We start from the raw sequence: 18,591 nt of genomic DNA, 5'->3' as shown, positions 1-18,591 counted from the left end.
AGGTTAATAAATAACCAATCACCGCCGCCATTTCCTCTTACATCACGTCTAAATGGCACGAAGTGAATCACTGAAGCCTTCAAATTAAATGTCAACGAGGTTGGAAAAACATTGAGCACTTAACATCATTGTACAGTTATAGGTCATTTTAAAACATTATGTCATTACAAATTAAGCTGTTTGGTTTTAAGCCTGCTTACGTCCTTTCGGGTTGAATTTCTAACGCAATATTGTAAACATGCTTTTATTTTGAAGACCATCACCGGAAGAGTATTATCCGCGTTTATCGCTTTTTGCTTTACTTGTGCCCAGCGCTCTGAGCGGTGTCGACTCGACAGATTTGAGTCTGAACAGGACGAAGCGGACAGCAGGTGAGCACTTTACCTATTGTAAAGCGTAAACACGTTGACGGTTATTCGTCTTTTCCCACTGTCTTTAACTTGTTTTTACTAAAAATGCACTTAATGCCCGCACAAACCGGTGTTTTTACTTAGCCCACCCTGAACGTTGGTCGTAACCGTAGTTTAATCTAAATGAAATAAAAGTTAGTGGATGCCGTAATAAAATATCACACAAACCTTAACTTTGGTAGTCATATAGGTAGCACTGAGAATCAAGGATAACTAAATTACGTTAAAATCTAAATAAAAGTATCAGTCTTTTCATTTTCTCTGAGCTGCATGTGCACTTAAGACGTGCGGCTTTTGCAGAGGCAGCCTGTCTTTCCTGCAGCACCGGTTTATCCTAACGATTTGTTAAATCAGTGCACAAGTGTTGCGAAAGTAGAAACTCGTTTTGAAAATGGAGTACATCACAGCGGATCTGTAGAGATTCCCCATTTGCCCTTCACAATAATGGAAGAAGTGCCTCCAGAAAGGTGTGGACACACAAACACTGGATTAAACTGATTAAATCACAACAGCATGCTGCAGGGAGAAGAGGCAAAATATTCACTTGTGTTTCATGAAATAAAAAACAAGTGAGAAATAATAGTCTTCATTTTAGGAATTTGTAAATAAGTGTGAAACATGTAAGCGTTTACTCTAAGCATAAGTCACTGTGGGTCGGGCTACTGATGCTGTCTTATATGTGCTAAAAGGGGAAAACGAGGATCCACCTCAAGTAATCAGCTGCAGTACATGCCCAGCTAATAAATTCATGCATATTACAAGTCAATACCTACAAAGATAACAGGCTAATTCTGTCATCTACTTACTTACTAGTAGTAATACTTTCTTTTAATTATGTTAAAAACCTAAATACACCCCATGACTTTTTTTTTCTTTTTTGGGGGGGGTTTGCAGTTTCTCTGATTTCTGCATGGTCTCACCTTTAGGTGAATTTGCTGCCAGATCCTGCCCAAGAAAAACTGTTGTTGTTTTTTTTAACACACACCTGAATGCTCCAAACCAGCAAAAATCCCCTGGTTTTACAGGGGTGCTCTCACTTACTGATTAAGCACATTTGATTAGCAGTACCTGGCTACTACTTACCCTTTTCATTACTATGGAAGTCAGACCATAGTAGCACCCTGCTGGACCAGCTGGGTGTTAAACGGTGAACACACACTGAGCCCGTGTTTGACCCTAAATATTTTATTTATTTTCATTTCTGTTTTTGGACTAAAATGTCTGTCTGTTGAATAGGGGAAACACTGTCTGTCTTCGGTTATGCTCATTATTTGTTAGGCTGACTTGTCTTTTTATACATCTCACTTAATGACAATATTAATACTAATAAATATTAATGTCTTTTCCCTAGAGAGATGTGGTGGGTGCTGTGGGTGCTCGCCATCTTGCTGGCTCTCTTCTGCATTGTGGATGTGTGGTACTTCCTGCGGGCCGCAGCGGTCATCCTGCGGGCCTGGTTTCAGCCTCCAGTCTGGGACATCACTGCGGAGCAGGTCCTAACAGGCCGGGTCACTCCCCATGACATCGACATGTGCCACATGAACAATGCTCGGTACCTCCGGGAATGTGACTTTGCTCGCTTCTCTCTCTACATGCGTAACGGAGTGTTTAAGGCTGTGCGGACCCTCAAGGCTTCAATGGTTGTGGGGGCCACAACCATTCGTTATCGCAGGGCTCTGTGTATCGGAGAGGGTTATGAGCTGCGCAGTCGCATCGTCACTTGGGACGACAAAGCCTTTTTCCTTGAGCAGAGATTCGTGTCGACAAAAGATGGCTTGGTGTGTGCCGTGATGTACTGCAAGCAGAGTGTCATACGCAGCAGCCCGGACAAGATTCTGCAGCACCTGTGCAAAAGAAAGGTAAGGGAGGAAACCACACAGATGCATGAGTTACACACGCTGTCCCGCTGAATAACATTGAGCTTGTGTTTTGCACGCTGCAGGTGGAGTGCCCTGAGTTTCCAGAGGATCTTCAGCACTGGGTCAACTTCATCTCTGCCAGCAGCCAGGCCCTCAGGGCTGAGATCGGCCTGGAGGAGAAGAACAAATAAAACCTTTCATGGGCAGATATTAAAAGTGGCGTCTTGTGAGTCAGCCTGTTTACAAGCCCAGGAGGAAAGTCTTCTCCTATTCAGAATCTCTTCACTTAAACACACTTGTGCCTGCACTTTGTACAACAAGCTTTATTTAAATTCCAACATTTGCAGATATGAAACACTTGATAACAGCACACTACATTATTCTGAGAGGTTGACAGTTATGGTAAAAATAATAATAATAAAATATAAGTAATACAGTTTTATAAGGTGTGTTATGATGTGGTGTGACAGCAATAAAACGAATTCAGGAAATTGGTTTGAAGTTTTTACTATAACCAAATGGGAAGAGATTAAACTACTTTATATGAGAGTGTGTGTGTTGCAGTGTGAACAGGTGTAGCAGGGAATGACATCATGCTTGAGTGATGGGATGATCACACAGTTTACATGTTTGCATGACCAGAACCGCCAGGACACATCAGCCTTTGTAACATCCACAGATTTCATGCAAAACTTAAAAAGTAAGCTGAAAATTCAGTCAGAACGACTGTGTCATGAATGCTGCCTGGACACTGAGTCATAAAGCATGTCACAAACACTTCTCATGCACACGGCTGACTGGCGGTTACAAGTGAGAACAGATTCAATACCAGTTTTTCTTGATGTAAAAAATAAGACCACAATAAATCAATCCAAAACTCTTCTCACTTTTCATGTCACCTGAAACCTGTACAATTCTTCCGTCAGTTCACCCCCACTTCAGGGGGCTGGAGCCTATCTACCATAGGGCAAGAGGTGCGGTACACCCTGGACAGGTCGCCAGTCTGTCGCAGAGTTAACGCCAAGAGTCAGACAACCTTTTAAACCTATGAGCCATTTAGAATCACCAGTTAACCACCACAACTGCATGTCTTTGGACTGTGGGAGGAAATCTGAGTACTCTGAGACAACCCATGGAGAAAACCTAATACTTTGTTGAAGCAAATTTTGAGTTAATACCATTGAATGTCACAAAAACCTGGCATTTTAACAGGGCTGTGTACACTTTTTATGTCCACTGTAAACTAGAATTGGTTCAGAGGTTTGTAACAGTGGGGGAAAAAGTACCCGGAAAAGAATACACTATCTACACTATTCATAAAAGTAGATAAAGTCAATCCAGTACATTGTTACTCTGTAACTAAGGTGCCACGTGTAGACTAAGTATCATTATTGGCCATAAGCCTTACGTATTTTACACTTTTACAGCCTATCCCTTTTTGTCCTGTCCATCCCCTCTCTCCAACTGGTAACAGCAGATGGCTGCCCCTCACTGAGCCTGGTTCTGTTGGTGGTTTTTCCTTCCCACTGTCACCAAGTGCTTGCTCATAGGAAGTCATCTGATTGTTAGGTTTTCTCTGAATTATTGTAGGATTTTTACCTTACAATAAAAAGTGTCCCAACAAAGAAGCAAAGCTACAAACTATGAGTGAAGAAAAATATTCACTGCAATAAAAATAATTTCAAAACATAGTAATTGAGATGTTGTTGTCTACTGACAAAACAAACTAAACTAAAAGAAATATTTCTATAGTCTTGCCTTTTGAGGATTTGATACATACATTTGTTGAGACTTGGAATGGCCTTATGAGTCAAATTCCTCCACAAAGTGCTGTGTTGTAATTACTATTCTGAATCTCTGAAATCTACCTGACAAATACCCTTCATATTATATTAATAAGATGCAAATTCAACTGAAAGGAGAAAGCTGTCTAGGAGCGGAAACTAATTAGAACATTAAAAAAAAAAAAACTAACTCTCGTACCATAAAATATAATAAAATAGTTTTATTATTATTAATATGTTTTTATTTATTGGCAGTGCTATGTTTAAAAAGCACTATTTTGTCTTATACAAAGTAAAGAGTAACTTCTGGTGAATGAAAGGGCGCACGGAACGACCTTACATACCGTCTCTGTGTTAACCAAGGTTCAAATGAACAAATTAAGATATAAAACAAATAAGTAACTAAATCACGTGTAACTGTGGCATCGCCAATCCCTGGAAAACGCGAAAACGTTTTCGTGTAACCATGCCGACAGGTCAACCAATAAGGCTTCTTGTCGTCATACACCCGGAAATTATGTTCATTGATTCTACCGGTTTCTTCAAGTTGCACCGCTTTCCATGATAGCACTTTCTTCAGGACGCGCAGTGAGTTTCACGGGCATTAAAAGATACTTCTGCCGTCTGTATGGTTGACGCTTAATGTCTGATATGGTGAACTGAAGTGTGGCGGCTGTGCGAGGAGGCTGTGCTCGCTTTAATTCCGAGGGCACCGGCTGCTGGCAGCTAGCGGCTAAGCTAACAGATTTGGCTTTGACAGCAATCTGCAGGCCGTTCATTTTAAAGGAGAAGCGTTAGCTTTACAATCCCCTCAAGGTTGAATCGATTGCTTGTGAAAATATGCTGCTTCTGTATTTTTAGCCAGGTTAATTTCAAGTCAGTGTAAGGAGGGGAACACTGATCTCTTCCCCCCCCCACATCTGCACTGTCATTGATGAGGTCAAAGATGCATTTATTTTAATCCTGAAGGCAATCATCAATTTAGACTCTTTAAAAAAAATGCTTATTTTTTTTAATTTAAAAAAAGAAGATAAAAGATAATGACTGTAACATTGCAAATAAACACGTTCTTTTCTAAAGACTAAGGTTTTCATTTTTGATGCTAATATTTGAACTATTTCTCCAGAGAGATGTTGCTGTTGGCGTTGGGTGCCCTCCTCCTGCTCTTCTGCAGCCTGGATGTTTGGTACTTCCTGCGAGGGGCCCAGGTGTTCATCCAGGCATGGTTCCAGCCCAGGATACGGGACATTTTAGCCGAGCAGAGCATCGAAGGCATGGTCCTTCCACATGATTTGGACTACTTGGGCCACATGAACAACTCTCGGTATCTGAGGGAGTGTGACTTTGCACGCTTTCACCATTACATGAGAAACGGACTGTTCATGGCCTCACGCAAACTGGGGGCGAAATTGGTGGTAGGGGCGTCTACCATCCGGTACCGCCGCTCCTTGGTCTTCCGTGAGGCTTTTGAGATTCGGACCAAAGTTTTGGGCTGGGACGAGAAAGCCTTTTACTTGGAGCAGCGTTTTGTATCCAAGAAAGATGGCTTCGTCTCTGCGATCATGCTCTGTAGGCAGAATGTGGTGCACTGCAGCCCCGAAACCATCATTGAATTTATCTGCAAAAAGAAGGTAAGGGAAGTGGTGGCGTCATCCTCAAAGTGCTTCTGTTCAGGAGTAGAATCCACAAAATCATCACATTTTAGTATCACAAAACTATGAGTATTATTGGCTGATTAATCAATTTTATTCATCTAACACTTTGTCCGCTTATAGATCGAGTGCCCAGAGTTTCCGGAGGACCTCAAACACTGGATGAACTTCATTGCGGCCAGCAGCCAAGCCCTGAGAGCAGAGAGTGGACTAGAGGGAAAGAACAAGTGAAGCCACACCATGACGCTGCGTATCATGAGTGTCGACACATTTCATATCATATATAGCATTGCACGCACATATACATGCACACAAACACTTAAACATTGTAGAGTGTTTTAGTTGACTTCCAGAAGTATCTCTGTTTTGAATAAATCCTACCTGCTGTGTATTTTTGTAAGACGTGAAGTTCTTTGACCCGAGGGGAGCTGAACATGAAAACTTGAACTGTAAGGTTTCAAATGCTCTGTATGTAAATGGATCACAATGGCGTTTGTAGCTTTACCCTTGCAGCTTATTCAGTAGTTGACTGTAAGTAGACCAGCATTACACATCTTCATTCTCATTCAGCAAAATCCTCTAACCTCAGATAAGCATGTAGAACAAAATGTAATCTTCCACTGACGTCAATGCATGTTTTGAAACAACCAGAATATTTTTGTGCCTGTTTCTAGTAGTTTAGAACGCATTATAACTTTTCACCAAAAAAAAGACATGGGTGCAATGAAATACTTGAATGGATATAATGAACATGTGCTGACGATTGTTTTAATTTCCCTATCAGTATTTTGCACAAAGTTATTATTAACCTAAGGGAGAAAACAAAAATTCTTATGAGGGATGAATATATCGGTGCAATGAAGAATTAAAATACCTGCTTTTAAAAGGACAGCCCCTCAATCAGGCCTGCGTGTCATTTTATGAGAGCGTGCTTATATTTTCGATTGACGGGTGTAATGCGCAAACATGAGGTTGCTGGCAACTTTTCAAAACCTGCAACGCACAATTACCAATGAATGTCTGAGTGATGTTTGAGTCCACTGAGGGGGTCATTTGAAAGATGTTCTCGTTAACGCATCGGAGTTTTTCCTTTGTGACCAAAGTAATGTACTGTTCTGTGTGAAGGAGATCCAATTTTATTTTTAAAGATGTCTAATCTGTTTTATTTATGTTGTTGATGCACTGATCACCAGATTCTTTTTAGTTTGAAGTTATACATTCTCTGTTTAAGTTCCAACTATTTATGATTGATTGAAATGTATCAAAATTTATTTATTGTGTTTGTTAACATGTAAGTGCATTTTTTTTCAATTAAAAATGCTCTGGAAACTGTTTGGGTCACTGTTTTTGTCTTTGTGAGCAAAGTACACATGCAGTTTGGTTTGTAGAACTTCACGGGACATTTTTACAGCTAATGTACTTAATTTATCTTAAACAGCCTTTAGGTGATCATTTAACAGTTAACGTTTGGCATGTAAATCTAAAATTTCTGACTTTGAGTTTTTCCATTGTTGTTCAGAGCTAGAAAAGCAGCATTTGCAACTTTCAAAAACCATAAGTACAGGGCTTTTATAGTTATATGTTTAGATGCTGTAGCTTTATGCATTTAATTTTTCCATCACCAAATTAATCTTGTTTTTACAGGAAAATGTGCTTTTTACAGTTTTAGTTACTACTACTACTATTTGTAGATAACGAGTCCAGATTAAAAATGTGATCGTCAAAGTAATGATATCCATTCAAAATCCTTCAACGTGAAAGTGCCAACAATTGTGACATTTTAATCCATTTAGAAAAGTCCCCCCATCAGTGACCAAGAGCCCAAGGATGTACAGGCACAGGTGTAATTTCCAAAATGTGGGTTTCATTATACTCCAGAAAAGACAAAAATAATGTCAGAAATACACAATCACCTTCACATTGTTGCCATTTCTTCCACACTCAACTCTTTTCATTTCATTGTATAGCAATGTTTGTAATTAGAATATGTTTCTGACCTTGCTTTCAGGTTTTCAATGTAAATTTCAAAGCAGTCAACAATACAGGCACATCTACAAAGAACATCTCAATATCATGGGCATTGACAGCTGTGTCAAGTGTACAGGGAAACTGAGATTTTAAACATGCAACAAACGATGGAAGATTCATTGTCACTGTAAAATCTAATTCGTTCCCAGAACAGTATTTATTGTTCAGTCACAAGAGCTGTCTCTAGTTTAAACAACACATTTGCTTTGCATTCAAACTCAGAAGTCTGAATGCAATCTCCCCCTCCACACCAGTGTTCTCAGGCACTGGTACATGGTTAGTGTCAGACATGTCACTGTCCTAAAACAGCACAGCCCACATTCGAAATGATGTATATGTAGACCAGTGATGGGAATTAGGGGTAACGGCGGAATTAGGGGAATTGGTAACGGTTACTTGTAATGGCGTTACCCCATACAAGTAACGGCGTTACTTTTTTCAGTAACGAGTAATATATATACCAGTTTTTAAATTGTGTTGATAGGCCACGTAAAACCAGAGTCATGATAAACAATATATACGCGGCGTTTTTTCCTGAATAGTTTTGCCACGTTTACTGTCTAAGGACAGCGCTAGCAAGCACTCTGCTTATGATTCGTGTTGGTGGAAAAATGCACCATGTCGACCAATCGAAAAATGATATGGCGACATGACATTTGGTTGTTTAGGAAGAGGGTGAAGTTTTAGGAGTGATGGCTAGAGAGAGCGAGAGAGTAGAAAAAGAGAGAGAGGGAGTTTTTAGAGATTTGTGACGTTTAGCGCATTTGTATGGCGTTATTTTTGTGCCACTATTCTGAGCGCACGTAAAAACAAGTTTGCAGGTGCAAGTGTTGTATTTTGAGGAGAAATTTATTTTGAGCGACGAAAAGCTGAATTTGAGTGAACAAAATTCATTCCTGCGTGCAAAAGTCAAATTCCTCCTCCTGAGGTCACACACACACACAATAGCAGCCCTTCTCGCTCAGTTTTTGCATTTGCGCTTGCTCAAAATGTGTTGCTCACGCTCAACATTTCTGCCCGTGCGCGCTCAACTCTTTCTCTACACCGTTATAGTTGTGCCACAAATAAAGTTTAAAAAAAAAAAAAGTTGTGCCACAAAACCAGCCAATCACAGACTTGGATGCAAAAACATCTGATTGGCTGTTCTGGTCTCCAAGCCGTTCGAAATGACGAAATGCAATATCCCAGAATCCATTTCGTCCAAAATTCAAACGAGGCAGTGGCGGAGGAACACAGAGTGGCAGAGTTTGAAATATTACTCTTTCTGGGGCACAAAATAAACTTATAAGATATTTTCATGCGAGAATGGTGCTGTGTAAACTTCAAATATCTGCTCGATTCATCAAGACATCACATATTTGCATAAGTGCGCTAACATTTTTGGAGATGATAATAGCATGTATTTCCATATATACAAAGGCACTGGAATCCCAGATAAAAACATGAACATTGTTTTCTTTTCTTTTCTTTACTGAAAATGAAGAAAAAGAATATTAGATCATTCACAAAAATAGCAGTGTCTTCATTTTCATTCACAAACTGGAATTTTTATAGTATAAAATGAAAATGAAATGAGGATTTGGCTTTTTCCTTTAGGCACTGAACTAATATTAAGTTGTATATCCGTATATACTGATCTACAACTAACATTTTAGACTTGCCTCCACGCTGACTGGACCACATTCCACAGATCTTCTGCATTCTTGGGTTTTGCTTTAAGAACAGAATTTTTGAGGTCACACCACTAATTCTCAATCGGATTGAGGTCTGGGGATTGGGCTGGCCACTTCATGATATCAATCTGTTTTTGTCTGGAACCAGGATATTGCCCGCTTGCTGGTGTGTTTGGGGTGTTTTCCTGCTGAAACACCCATTTTAAGGGTCAGCATAAGGCAACACGAGCTCTTCCAGTATTTTTAGGTACTGAAACTGGTCCATGGTGCCTGTTATGTGATAAATGGGCCCCACTCCAAAGTATGAGAAACAGCCCCAAACTATTATGCTTGCACCTCCATGTTTTACTTTCTTCAAAGTGTACTGTGGCTTGTATTCAGTGGCCTTTACGCCCAATAAGAACAATCTTACTCTCATCTGTCCACAGAATATCGCACCACTTCTCTTTAGGCCAGTCAATGTGTTCTTTGGCAAACTGTCACCTTTTCAATACATGTGTTTTTTTCAGCAGTGGTGCTTTATGAAGGTTTCTTCCTAATAGTTTGGCTTCACATAAGCATCTTCTGATTACTGAAGTTCTCACAAGTAAATGGAGATCTTTTTTTATTTCTCTGGAGCTCATCACTGGATGCTTCTTTGCCATTATTGTTATTCTATGATCTAGGCGGATGGTAGTATTCCTTTTTCTACCACGTGTTTCGGGTTTTCTTTCCCATTTCAAAGCATTTGAGATCTTTTTAGCTGAGCAGCCAATTATTTTCTGCACTTCTTTTTAAGTTTTCCTCTATCCAATCAACTTTCTGATCAAAGTTTTTTCTCCCTCGATGCAATGTCTGGAACGACCCATTTTACTCACTGAGCAAAGGCTAAAACCAGCAGGTACAACAGCTGCCTTCCTTCCTTAAATAGCCCAAAAAAAATCAGATTTTTTGGAACTTGGAACTGTTTAACCCTTTTCTTCTTTTTTCTATATCTTGTTGTGTATGATATATTTTTATTATATACTTATTAGATATTTTTTTAATTGATACAGAATTCAACAAGCCAAACTGTCTCTTTACAAAGTCCCGTATCATATCGCATTAAGAAAACCTCGCGTATGCTCAGAAGCTCACTCCAATGCAACCTTGACAAAGCTCAACAAACATCAGTAAACACGCAGACTGCGTGCAGTTATTCCCATAGTGTGCTAAGTCCCGAGTATAAACGCTATAAATGATACAGTTTAACCAAAAGTAACACGTCTGTGTCGAAAGTACAGATATTTGTTTAAAAATGTAGGGAGTACATGTAAAAAGTTATTAGAATTCAATTTAAGTAGCCTTACTTCCCCGTTATATAGACAGCGAATATAGACATCTAGACAGATTACAAATTAAATGCCACATATGCGAAGAGAGAGAGAAAGACGGGGGAAAAAAACAACAACTATAATAGGAGACGTGATTTATCTTAGATAACGATTTCAGTGGGTAGATGCTTTGGAATGTTATATTTTTTTTATGGTTTGTTTTCTCGAAGTAATTTTAAAGACTTTATATATAATTTAAATTCGTTTAAGAGAATAACCAAAATAACGTTACAACACAGTTTGCAAAATCGAATGAAATATTTGGTTTTTACCATTTCTGAACATCAAGCCAGAATGTCTGCAGTACGATAAACCTTATTTATGTTCGCCTCACTCCCGCTCCGTGCCAGTTGGTGGCAGCAAAGCACCCATTCGTCGTTTGCCGACCGTCGATACAGAAACTGGAAGTAGTCCTGTTAAAGCCCTCGGTGGTCACGCCCCCTCATTCTCTTCCTGTAAACAAAGCAGTAGCTATTTGTCACTTTCTAGCTGTACTTTGGTGTTTTCTATGATGGCTCAAGCCGGGGTGCTCCTGGACAAGGACCAGTTCAACTGCTCCATCTGTCTGGACGTGCTGAAGGACCCGGTTACTATACCGTGCGGACACAGCTACTGCTCGGGCTGCATCCAGAACTACTGGGACCAGGACGACTACCTCGGGGTTTATGTCTGTCCGCAGTGCCGACAGAACTTCAACCCGAGGCCGCTGCTCGCCAGGAACACCATTCTGGCCGACGTGGTGGAGATATTTAAGAACACGACACTCCAGGACGCCGCGGCACCGACAGCTGGCCGAACTTTTGCCGAAGCCGGCGACGTGGAGTGTGACGTCTGCATCGGGTTGAAGAGCAAAGCGGTCAGCTCCTGCCTGGTTTGTCTGGCGTCGTACTGCGATGATCACGTCCGGCCTCACTACGAGTCCTCAGCCTTCAAAAAACACAAGCTGGTGGCTGCCTCCAAGCGGCTCCAGGAGACCATTTGTCCGCGACATGACAAGCTGCTCGAGGTCTACTGCCGGACCGACAAGCGCTGCATCTGCTCCCTGTGTCTGACCGACGAGCACAAAGGGCACGACACGGTGCTGGCTGAGGAGGAGATACAGCAGAAGAAGGTAATCACCTCACCTGAATTACACAGAGGGAGGAAGCCTCCCACATGGAGCTCATTCCCTTTTTTCTGAGGCTGAGTTAACTGCCTCCACAATGTGCTGTCTGGAGTGTTTCCCTGATTTAAAACCCCAGTCTGCCCCTCACTAATATCCCCATATTATAAAAAGACTAAAAGCAACACTTAAAGTGATAAAAAAAAATTAAAGGGAAACAAAACAGTTTGACACAGTTAACTAAATCTAAACTATAGCAAACTGCCAGAGGAAGCAAAGGTAAGAACCTTACAAGTACAATTGTTCTGACTAATTCTCCTTCGTATTCAAATGTCACACCGCAGTTAAATCTGCTGCACTGGCTCCCCATCATCTGGAGAGTCCACGATAGGATTCTGGTTTTGCCTTTTAAAGCGCTGCAGGGATGGGCATCATCGTGCAACCCCAGCAGGTCCCTGAGGTCATGTGATCAGGGCCTGCTGGCTTTGCAACATACAAAGCTGAGAACTAAAATAGGACGGAGCTTTTGCAACAGTGACCCTGAGACCCTCTGGAACCTTCTCTGTCTGAGCGTGTGGTCTGTGCTTTCTTTTAAAAAGCAGCTTTTTAAACTTGCTTTTTGGGTAACTTTTTGTTTCTATGTTTTAGCATTTTTGTTGCACTTTGCCTTTTTTGTGCTACATAAATAAAATCTTAATTGCTTCCTTTGAGTTTTTTTCCGTATGACTGTAGTCAGGGTTTAAAAAGTCTAAATACTGCAGTGCAGCTTAAGGTAAACATTAAAGTGAATATAGTCTTTTTCTCATATAAACATAATCCACAGATGCAAATGTGTGTTGACATTTCCAACATGCACTTTCTCTTAAAATCGTCTTTTAACAGTGGACTGAATCCACTTCTTAAGTGAAGACTTAATCTAATCCATGGGCCCCATTCACAGGGGGACAAAAATAGTCTAACTGTTAAGATGCTTTAGAGAAATGGGGCAGAAAAGACACGTCTACCACACACACACACGGGTAAAATGAAAAGCTGCAAATCCTATAATTAAAGACATTTGAGAGGCTGGAAGCTGCATTGAAATGATTATTAAAGTGGTTGCCATGTAATTATCTATAAATCAACTCATTGTTTCATTAATTTTGTGTTGTCTATTCTTTAATTATGAACCTCTGAATGTTTCATTAAAGCGCTGATTTGGTTTTGTCAATCTGTTGCCATTTGTAGGGTTGTATTCTACCTTACATCAAATAGAATAGAATAGAATTCAACTTTATTGTCATTGCACATGCACAGGTACAGGGCAACGAAATGCAGTTTGCATCCATCCAGAAGTGCTTTAGTGATATAGATATATTACAATAAATATTAGCAATAATATAGATATGTAAGAAGTCAAATTTTCCAGATTTTTTCAAAATAAAATAATCCTCAACTAAAGGTAACTTTATCTGTTCCTTTATAAGAGAACTCATTTATTCATTTATTCATCTGGTATGTACATTTGCTTGTAGGTTGGGTTTGCGTTTCAGTCCTGAAGGACCTTTTGTGTGTAAGATGAACATGACAACCATTGTACCACAGAGCCTCCTATGCATGAACAAATATTTGTCCCTATTCACAGCAGTATAAAAATCAATGTGACTAAGTGTCAGGGTGCTTTAGAGAGGAAGAATGTATTTTCAGCTGCTCTTTTGTCACAGCTGCAAGCGCCACATGTTTGAGTTTTCCACCAGATACAACCCCAAAGGGACTTGTGTCTCCAGCTGGAATCAAACCAGCGCCGCTTCACTTGCTGAGCAAATCACTACCTGATGGAGCCACTTGTTAAGTTGACTTAGAGAAACGAGGGAAAAAAAGTGCAACCAACTTAAAAATATTTAAAATGACTCCAATAGATCTAAAGAAAAGCTGCAAATCTTTTCCTGTTTATCTCACCAAAAGAAAAAGAAAGAAAAGCTGACACCCTCATGTAAATTTTGACATGCTGTAATTCCAAATTGATTTGGGTCTCTTCCTGGAATTAACCAAGGGCCTTTCCATTTGATAGGCAAACATATAAACCACTGCTTACATGTTCAAATAATAGTCACGCAAATGAACATCATTTAATTTTCTGTATATCTGTTGCTAACTGCTGCTGTTCACTATTCTTTTATTGTGAACTGAGCTATTGATTGTATTTTAAAGGTCTCAGTGGTTTTCAGGGTTTTACTACCGAGTCATAATTTGTGATGCAGTTTTAATGAGGAAAGCATTAAAGCTGATAACTCAGATCTTTTGTGTTAAAAAGATCCAACGTTCATCACTGAGTGTTTCGGTGTCTTTAATTCACCACACTATCTAATCTAGAATACATTTTCAGCCTGATCCACAGTAGGACCAAACAGTTTAACTGTAGACTCGTCAGAGAAATGGAGCAGAGATGTGAAGTTTATAGTTTGGGTTTGAAACGCCTCTGGAGTTCCTCAAACCTGTTTTGGGGTATTTGTGTGGAATAAAAGCAGCAAAGAATTAAACAACTGAAAGGCTTCATAATAATTTTTAATTTCTTCTCTTTTTTTAGTGATTCAGTTTTAGTGACAACTGACTTCAGTCCGTGCACAGGCCCAGTGTAGCAGGAAATCTGGATAATGTAGCAGAGAATGAAATGCATCTACTTCTGTTCAGTTACATGACTTTTGATTTTTGATTTTCGTCAGAGGCAGCTCAGTGAGATCAAGCAGAGCTCCCAGCTGAGGATTCAGCAAAGAGAAAAGGAGGTGCAGGAGCTGAGAAAAGCCATTTTCTCTCTCAGCGTAAGTGCTGATGTTCAACATCTCACTGTTGGATGGTAAAAATGTCTAATCTTTCTACTGTTAAAGGTCTACATTTGCTATTTTATCAACTTTTGAAGTTTTTTTTGGTCTTTCTTCACTCTTTGTCTGGCGTTCTGTTCTCTGTGTCTCCCTCCAGCGTTCGGCTCGTGTAGCAGCCGAGGAAAGCGACGCAGTCTTCTCCGAGCTGATTCGGTCAATAGAGCTGAAGCGCTTTGAGGTTAGAGAGCTGATTAAAGCTCAGGAGAAGACGGCCATCGGTGAGGCAGAGAAGCTGCTGGAGCACATTCAGAAGGAGATCGGCGAGCTGAAGAAGAATGAAGATGAACTGGATAAGCTTTCCCACGCTGAAGACCCCATCCATTTCCTTCAGGTGGATAAGAGTTTATCACACTCTCAGGACATTTTACTGTGACGATATGCTACACAATGAAAATAGTCCCTGTTTGTAGGGAGTTCTTAAACTTGGGAATTTCCTAAGCTTTTATCACATCCAGACCCTTTCGTAGATAATCTTTCACTACTGTAGTTCCAGCCTTGGATCTGGTGCCTTGTGGTCGTTGACCAAACCATTTTATGTCTTGTCTTTTGTCATGAATGCCACCCCTCCACTTATTTCTGCTACTCACCCTTCCTTGTTGTGTTCTGTATAAATAGCATGCTGGGAAACATCTCTGCGTCAGCTTACCTTCCTAGTCTCTATGTTGCTAAGCCCACCACGTGCTGAAATATTCATAAACACACCGCCACAGCAAAGTCTTGGGAAAAAAAGTGGTTCAAGTTTTATCTTCACCACTGTTCCTGGTCTGTATTTAGAGCTGTCAGTCCCTCCATGCTCCACCTGTGCTGTCGGCTTCGCCGTTGGTTGCCTCGGACCCAGACTTCACCTTCGGCCCGGTGACGACAGCTGTGTCAGATTTTAAGGCGCTTTTGCAGGAGGTCTGTCAGAACGGATGTGTCAGCATTTATGAGAGAGGTAGATATAAAGATTTGTATCACATTTTAATTTTTTGCACCATAAATGATTCTGTCGACTGTCTGTTGACGTTGTTCTACTTTTTTATCCTTTACAGTGAGAAATATAGTAATTGTAAGGAATCCAGATCTCGCAGTCGAGTCTGACTGCACGGTGGTGGATCGAAGTTTTAATCTGGAAGTTGTACAAATGGAAGCAGCTGCATGTGAGTGTTCATGTGTGTCACATTCACAGGTTTTATTAACAGTTTTAAACAGTGCAGCAGTTTTGGTGGTCAGGGATTATTTTTAATCATCTTAAATCACTCTTTTAAATCAAAATCACCATGTTATCTGCGCCGGATTAAACACTCTTACAAAGCTCAATACATTTATTTTTTAGGGTTTTACATAGTCGCACGTATTTTAGGTGTCCGGTGTGTAAAGGCCTGTAGGGTCATTTAAATAAACCTCCCCTGGCAGCAGGGTCACACACCATTAAGATATTAAAGATTAAAATGTATAATTTACTGATTTCAAACAACCCTTAGATAATAAATGGCAGTTAAAATAAAGAATATCTAAATAAAAAAATATAAAGTGATATAATAATTGGGTGATATTGTTGTAACAGCTGGGAGATACTGACAGAAATGTGATATAAATATAAAAGAAATTCATCCACTTTATCAAAAGCTCAGTGGTCTACACTGATATTTTTCATGTTTGGTGTAACATGAAAACAAAATGAATATTTTCCTGTTTTTCTAGAAGGAATTTGCCTTAAATCAAACTTAAGTAAGACTAATATAAATCCACAAAAAACTCTCACATGTCACCAAAAACACACTAAAAATGTAAAATTTCTGTCCTGATAAAATTCTGTTTATTTTATTTTTATTTTTATTGTGAAAAATGAGACATGTTAATCTGACCTTATTATCTCACAGCAGAAACTGTTTGCTTACAGTTGGCTTTGCTGAATGTGCAGATAAAGACCGATAGCTGAGACTGTAGTAACCTCTTTTTGTTACCCGTCTTTGTTATCGCAGTGATCCCTTCGCCTGGTCTAGACCAAAGTCATGTGAGCCCTCTCAACCCCTTCCTCACTCCAGGACCTCCAGCGTTTTCCTTTTCACCATTTGGTAACTACAACATTTAAACAGTATTTACTGCACGTGTGTGAAACCCACTTAACTCAAGCAAACCACATGCAAATCCTTCTGCTCATAATATTGTTCTAGTGTAATAAAGAAAGAAGCCGATTGAGTTTAGATGTGCTTAAACCCGCCAGTGCCGGGTGTCACTGTAACAAGAACTTGTGCAAATATTAACTCTTGTTTCTTTGTTTGATAGATTTGTTTGTTGTGTTTTGTTTACATAGTCAATATTTTAAAGCTAATCTTTAGTTAATAAGTAGCTCAGCCAGATGGTCGAGAATCTTTAAATATTGATTTTTGTCTCCGCCTGGGATCGTTCCCTTGTTAGGTGGATGTGTGAAGCTCTACACTTTGGAGCCACTCAGCACAGTTTGAGACCTAAATCTTATTTGATACACGTCAGCAAGCAGTGCTTTCATGTGGCTGCGTGGCACTCCTAGTCCTAATCCCAAGCTTTGATTAATGGGAGGGTTGTGTCAGGAATTTATGGAAGCTCATTTCTGGCACTAAAACATTCACGAGTTACAATTTAGATTTTTATTTAAAAGTTTTTGTTTGGGTATCTCACAATTCTCACTTACTAACTCTATCTTCTGTGAAAATAACTTGAAATTTTTAATTATTTTCTCAATTTTTAGTTATTTTCCAACAAGTTTGAGCTGAAATTTTCACTGTTTTCCAGGAGTGGAAACAAGCTTCTATTTGATAGTCCGATATTTAAAAAAAACAAAAACATGGATCGATCCGTTGTGGTGACCTTTTGGGAAATAAGGGATCAGCCAAAGTACTTTGAGATAAATCTATAGCCACGTGACAAATCTGATATAATCTTGTAAAAAAATGCCGGAGTAAAGTTTGACTTTAAAAAAATGTTTGCTCATGCTGGCTATTTGATTGCTGCTAAGTCAGGTTTTTGGATTGAACATTTTAGCTTAAAGGCAGGCAGGGATCGATTCACTTAATCTAAATTCTGTTAAACAGCGTCACAAAATGAGAAAAGAAAAAAACTCAAAACTTCAGAAAACAATGAAAAAAGAACATCAATCGCTTCCACGCTGCGGGACTTTAGTTTTTATTCATATTGTTCCAGAAAAGCTTGTTTTTACACACGTGTGCATTGATCTTTTTACGTAGCTATTGTTGTTGATCATCATTCTTTGTAGAAGGTTCGATCCAGTAGTGGATAAACAGAAAATTAGTAACAACTTTACCCCTTCCTCACATTTCAAGCTAGACTCTACTGGTATAAGTTGTGGTATTTATTTGTGCTAAAGACAAAAGGCAAAAACAAAAAAAAAAGATTTCTTTCTTTGTTTCCTTCTTTTTCCAGGCTCTAAATTCTCCTCGGGATCCAGACATAAGCACCCTCCACGACGTGCTCACCCCAGGAGGAAATAAGACTTCTTAAGGACATCAAACCTCACTTTCACACACTCACCCTGATGGAACGTCATTATACTCAAGTGCTGTCCACACACAAAGCCACACTACAACTTAAGTCATGTAATTGCTGTTTTTTATTTTTTTTATTTTTTATTCTGCTATACTCAAATGTAATCAGTGTTGGGAAAGGCACGAGGAAAGCATCTGTGAAGATCGCACTGACGATGTATTCAGCAGCAACAAGCAGGACTGACTTAGTGCATTTTATTTCAGTGTTAGATGCTTTTAAAGGTATATTATTTATTTTTTTTAACCCAGTAATCCTCTGTAAACAGTCATATTTGCTTCAATGATAACGTGGATTATTTGACATGCTGGCATTAAAAAACAAACGCACTACATTTTCTCACGGGTGGTT

General features: G+C 39.6%; 3 protein-coding genes across 3 annotated transcripts; all 3 read left to right on the top strand.

Moving 5' to 3' along the window:
• Positions 1 to 260: 260 nt before the first annotated feature.
• Positions 261 to 2,760, top strand: LOC102195716 (protein THEM6-like). The gene is made up of 3 exons (XM_005742541.2): positions 261 to 371; positions 1,762 to 2,269; positions 2,353 to 2,760. The coding sequence occupies exons 2-3, from the start codon at positions 1,766 to 1,768 to the stop codon at positions 2,458 to 2,460; spliced, it is 612 nt and encodes a 203-aa protein (XP_005742598.1). The 5' UTR covers positions 261 to 371; positions 1,762 to 1,765; the 3' UTR covers positions 2,461 to 2,760.
• A 1,760-nt stretch (positions 2,761 to 4,520) lies between these two features.
• On the top strand, positions 4,521 to 6,096 carry LOC102195422 (protein THEM6-like). Its single transcript, XM_005742540.2, has 3 exons — positions 4,521 to 4,641; positions 5,180 to 5,684; positions 5,829 to 6,096. Exons 2-3 carry the CDS (start codon positions 5,184 to 5,186, stop codon positions 5,934 to 5,936), a joined length of 609 nt encoding a protein of 202 aa, XP_005742597.1. The 5' UTR covers positions 4,521 to 4,641; positions 5,180 to 5,183; the 3' UTR covers positions 5,937 to 6,096.
• Positions 6,097 to 10,975: 4,879 nt separating this feature from the next.
• ftr67 (finTRIM family, member 67) lies at positions 10,976 to 18,572 on the top strand. The gene is made up of 7 exons (XM_005742539.2): positions 10,976 to 11,869; positions 14,563 to 14,658; positions 14,816 to 15,049; positions 15,493 to 15,652; positions 15,750 to 15,857; positions 16,683 to 16,775; positions 18,121 to 18,572. The coding sequence occupies exons 1-7, from the start codon at positions 11,267 to 11,269 to the stop codon at positions 18,186 to 18,188; spliced, it is 1,362 nt and encodes a 453-aa protein (XP_005742596.1). The 5' UTR covers positions 10,976 to 11,266; the 3' UTR covers positions 18,189 to 18,572.
• Positions 18,573 to 18,591: the final 19 nt, after the last annotated feature.

The sequence above is a fragment of the Pundamilia nyererei genome, unplaced genomic scaffold, assembly GCF_000239375.1.
Source record: "Pundamilia nyererei isolate P.nyererei 1_Seehausen unplaced genomic scaffold, PunNye1.0 scaffold00121, whole genome shotgun sequence".
NCBI lineage: Eukaryota > Metazoa > Chordata > Actinopteri > Cichliformes > Cichlidae > Pundamilia > Pundamilia nyererei.
This window is presented reverse-complemented; position numbering and strand designations above follow the sequence as displayed.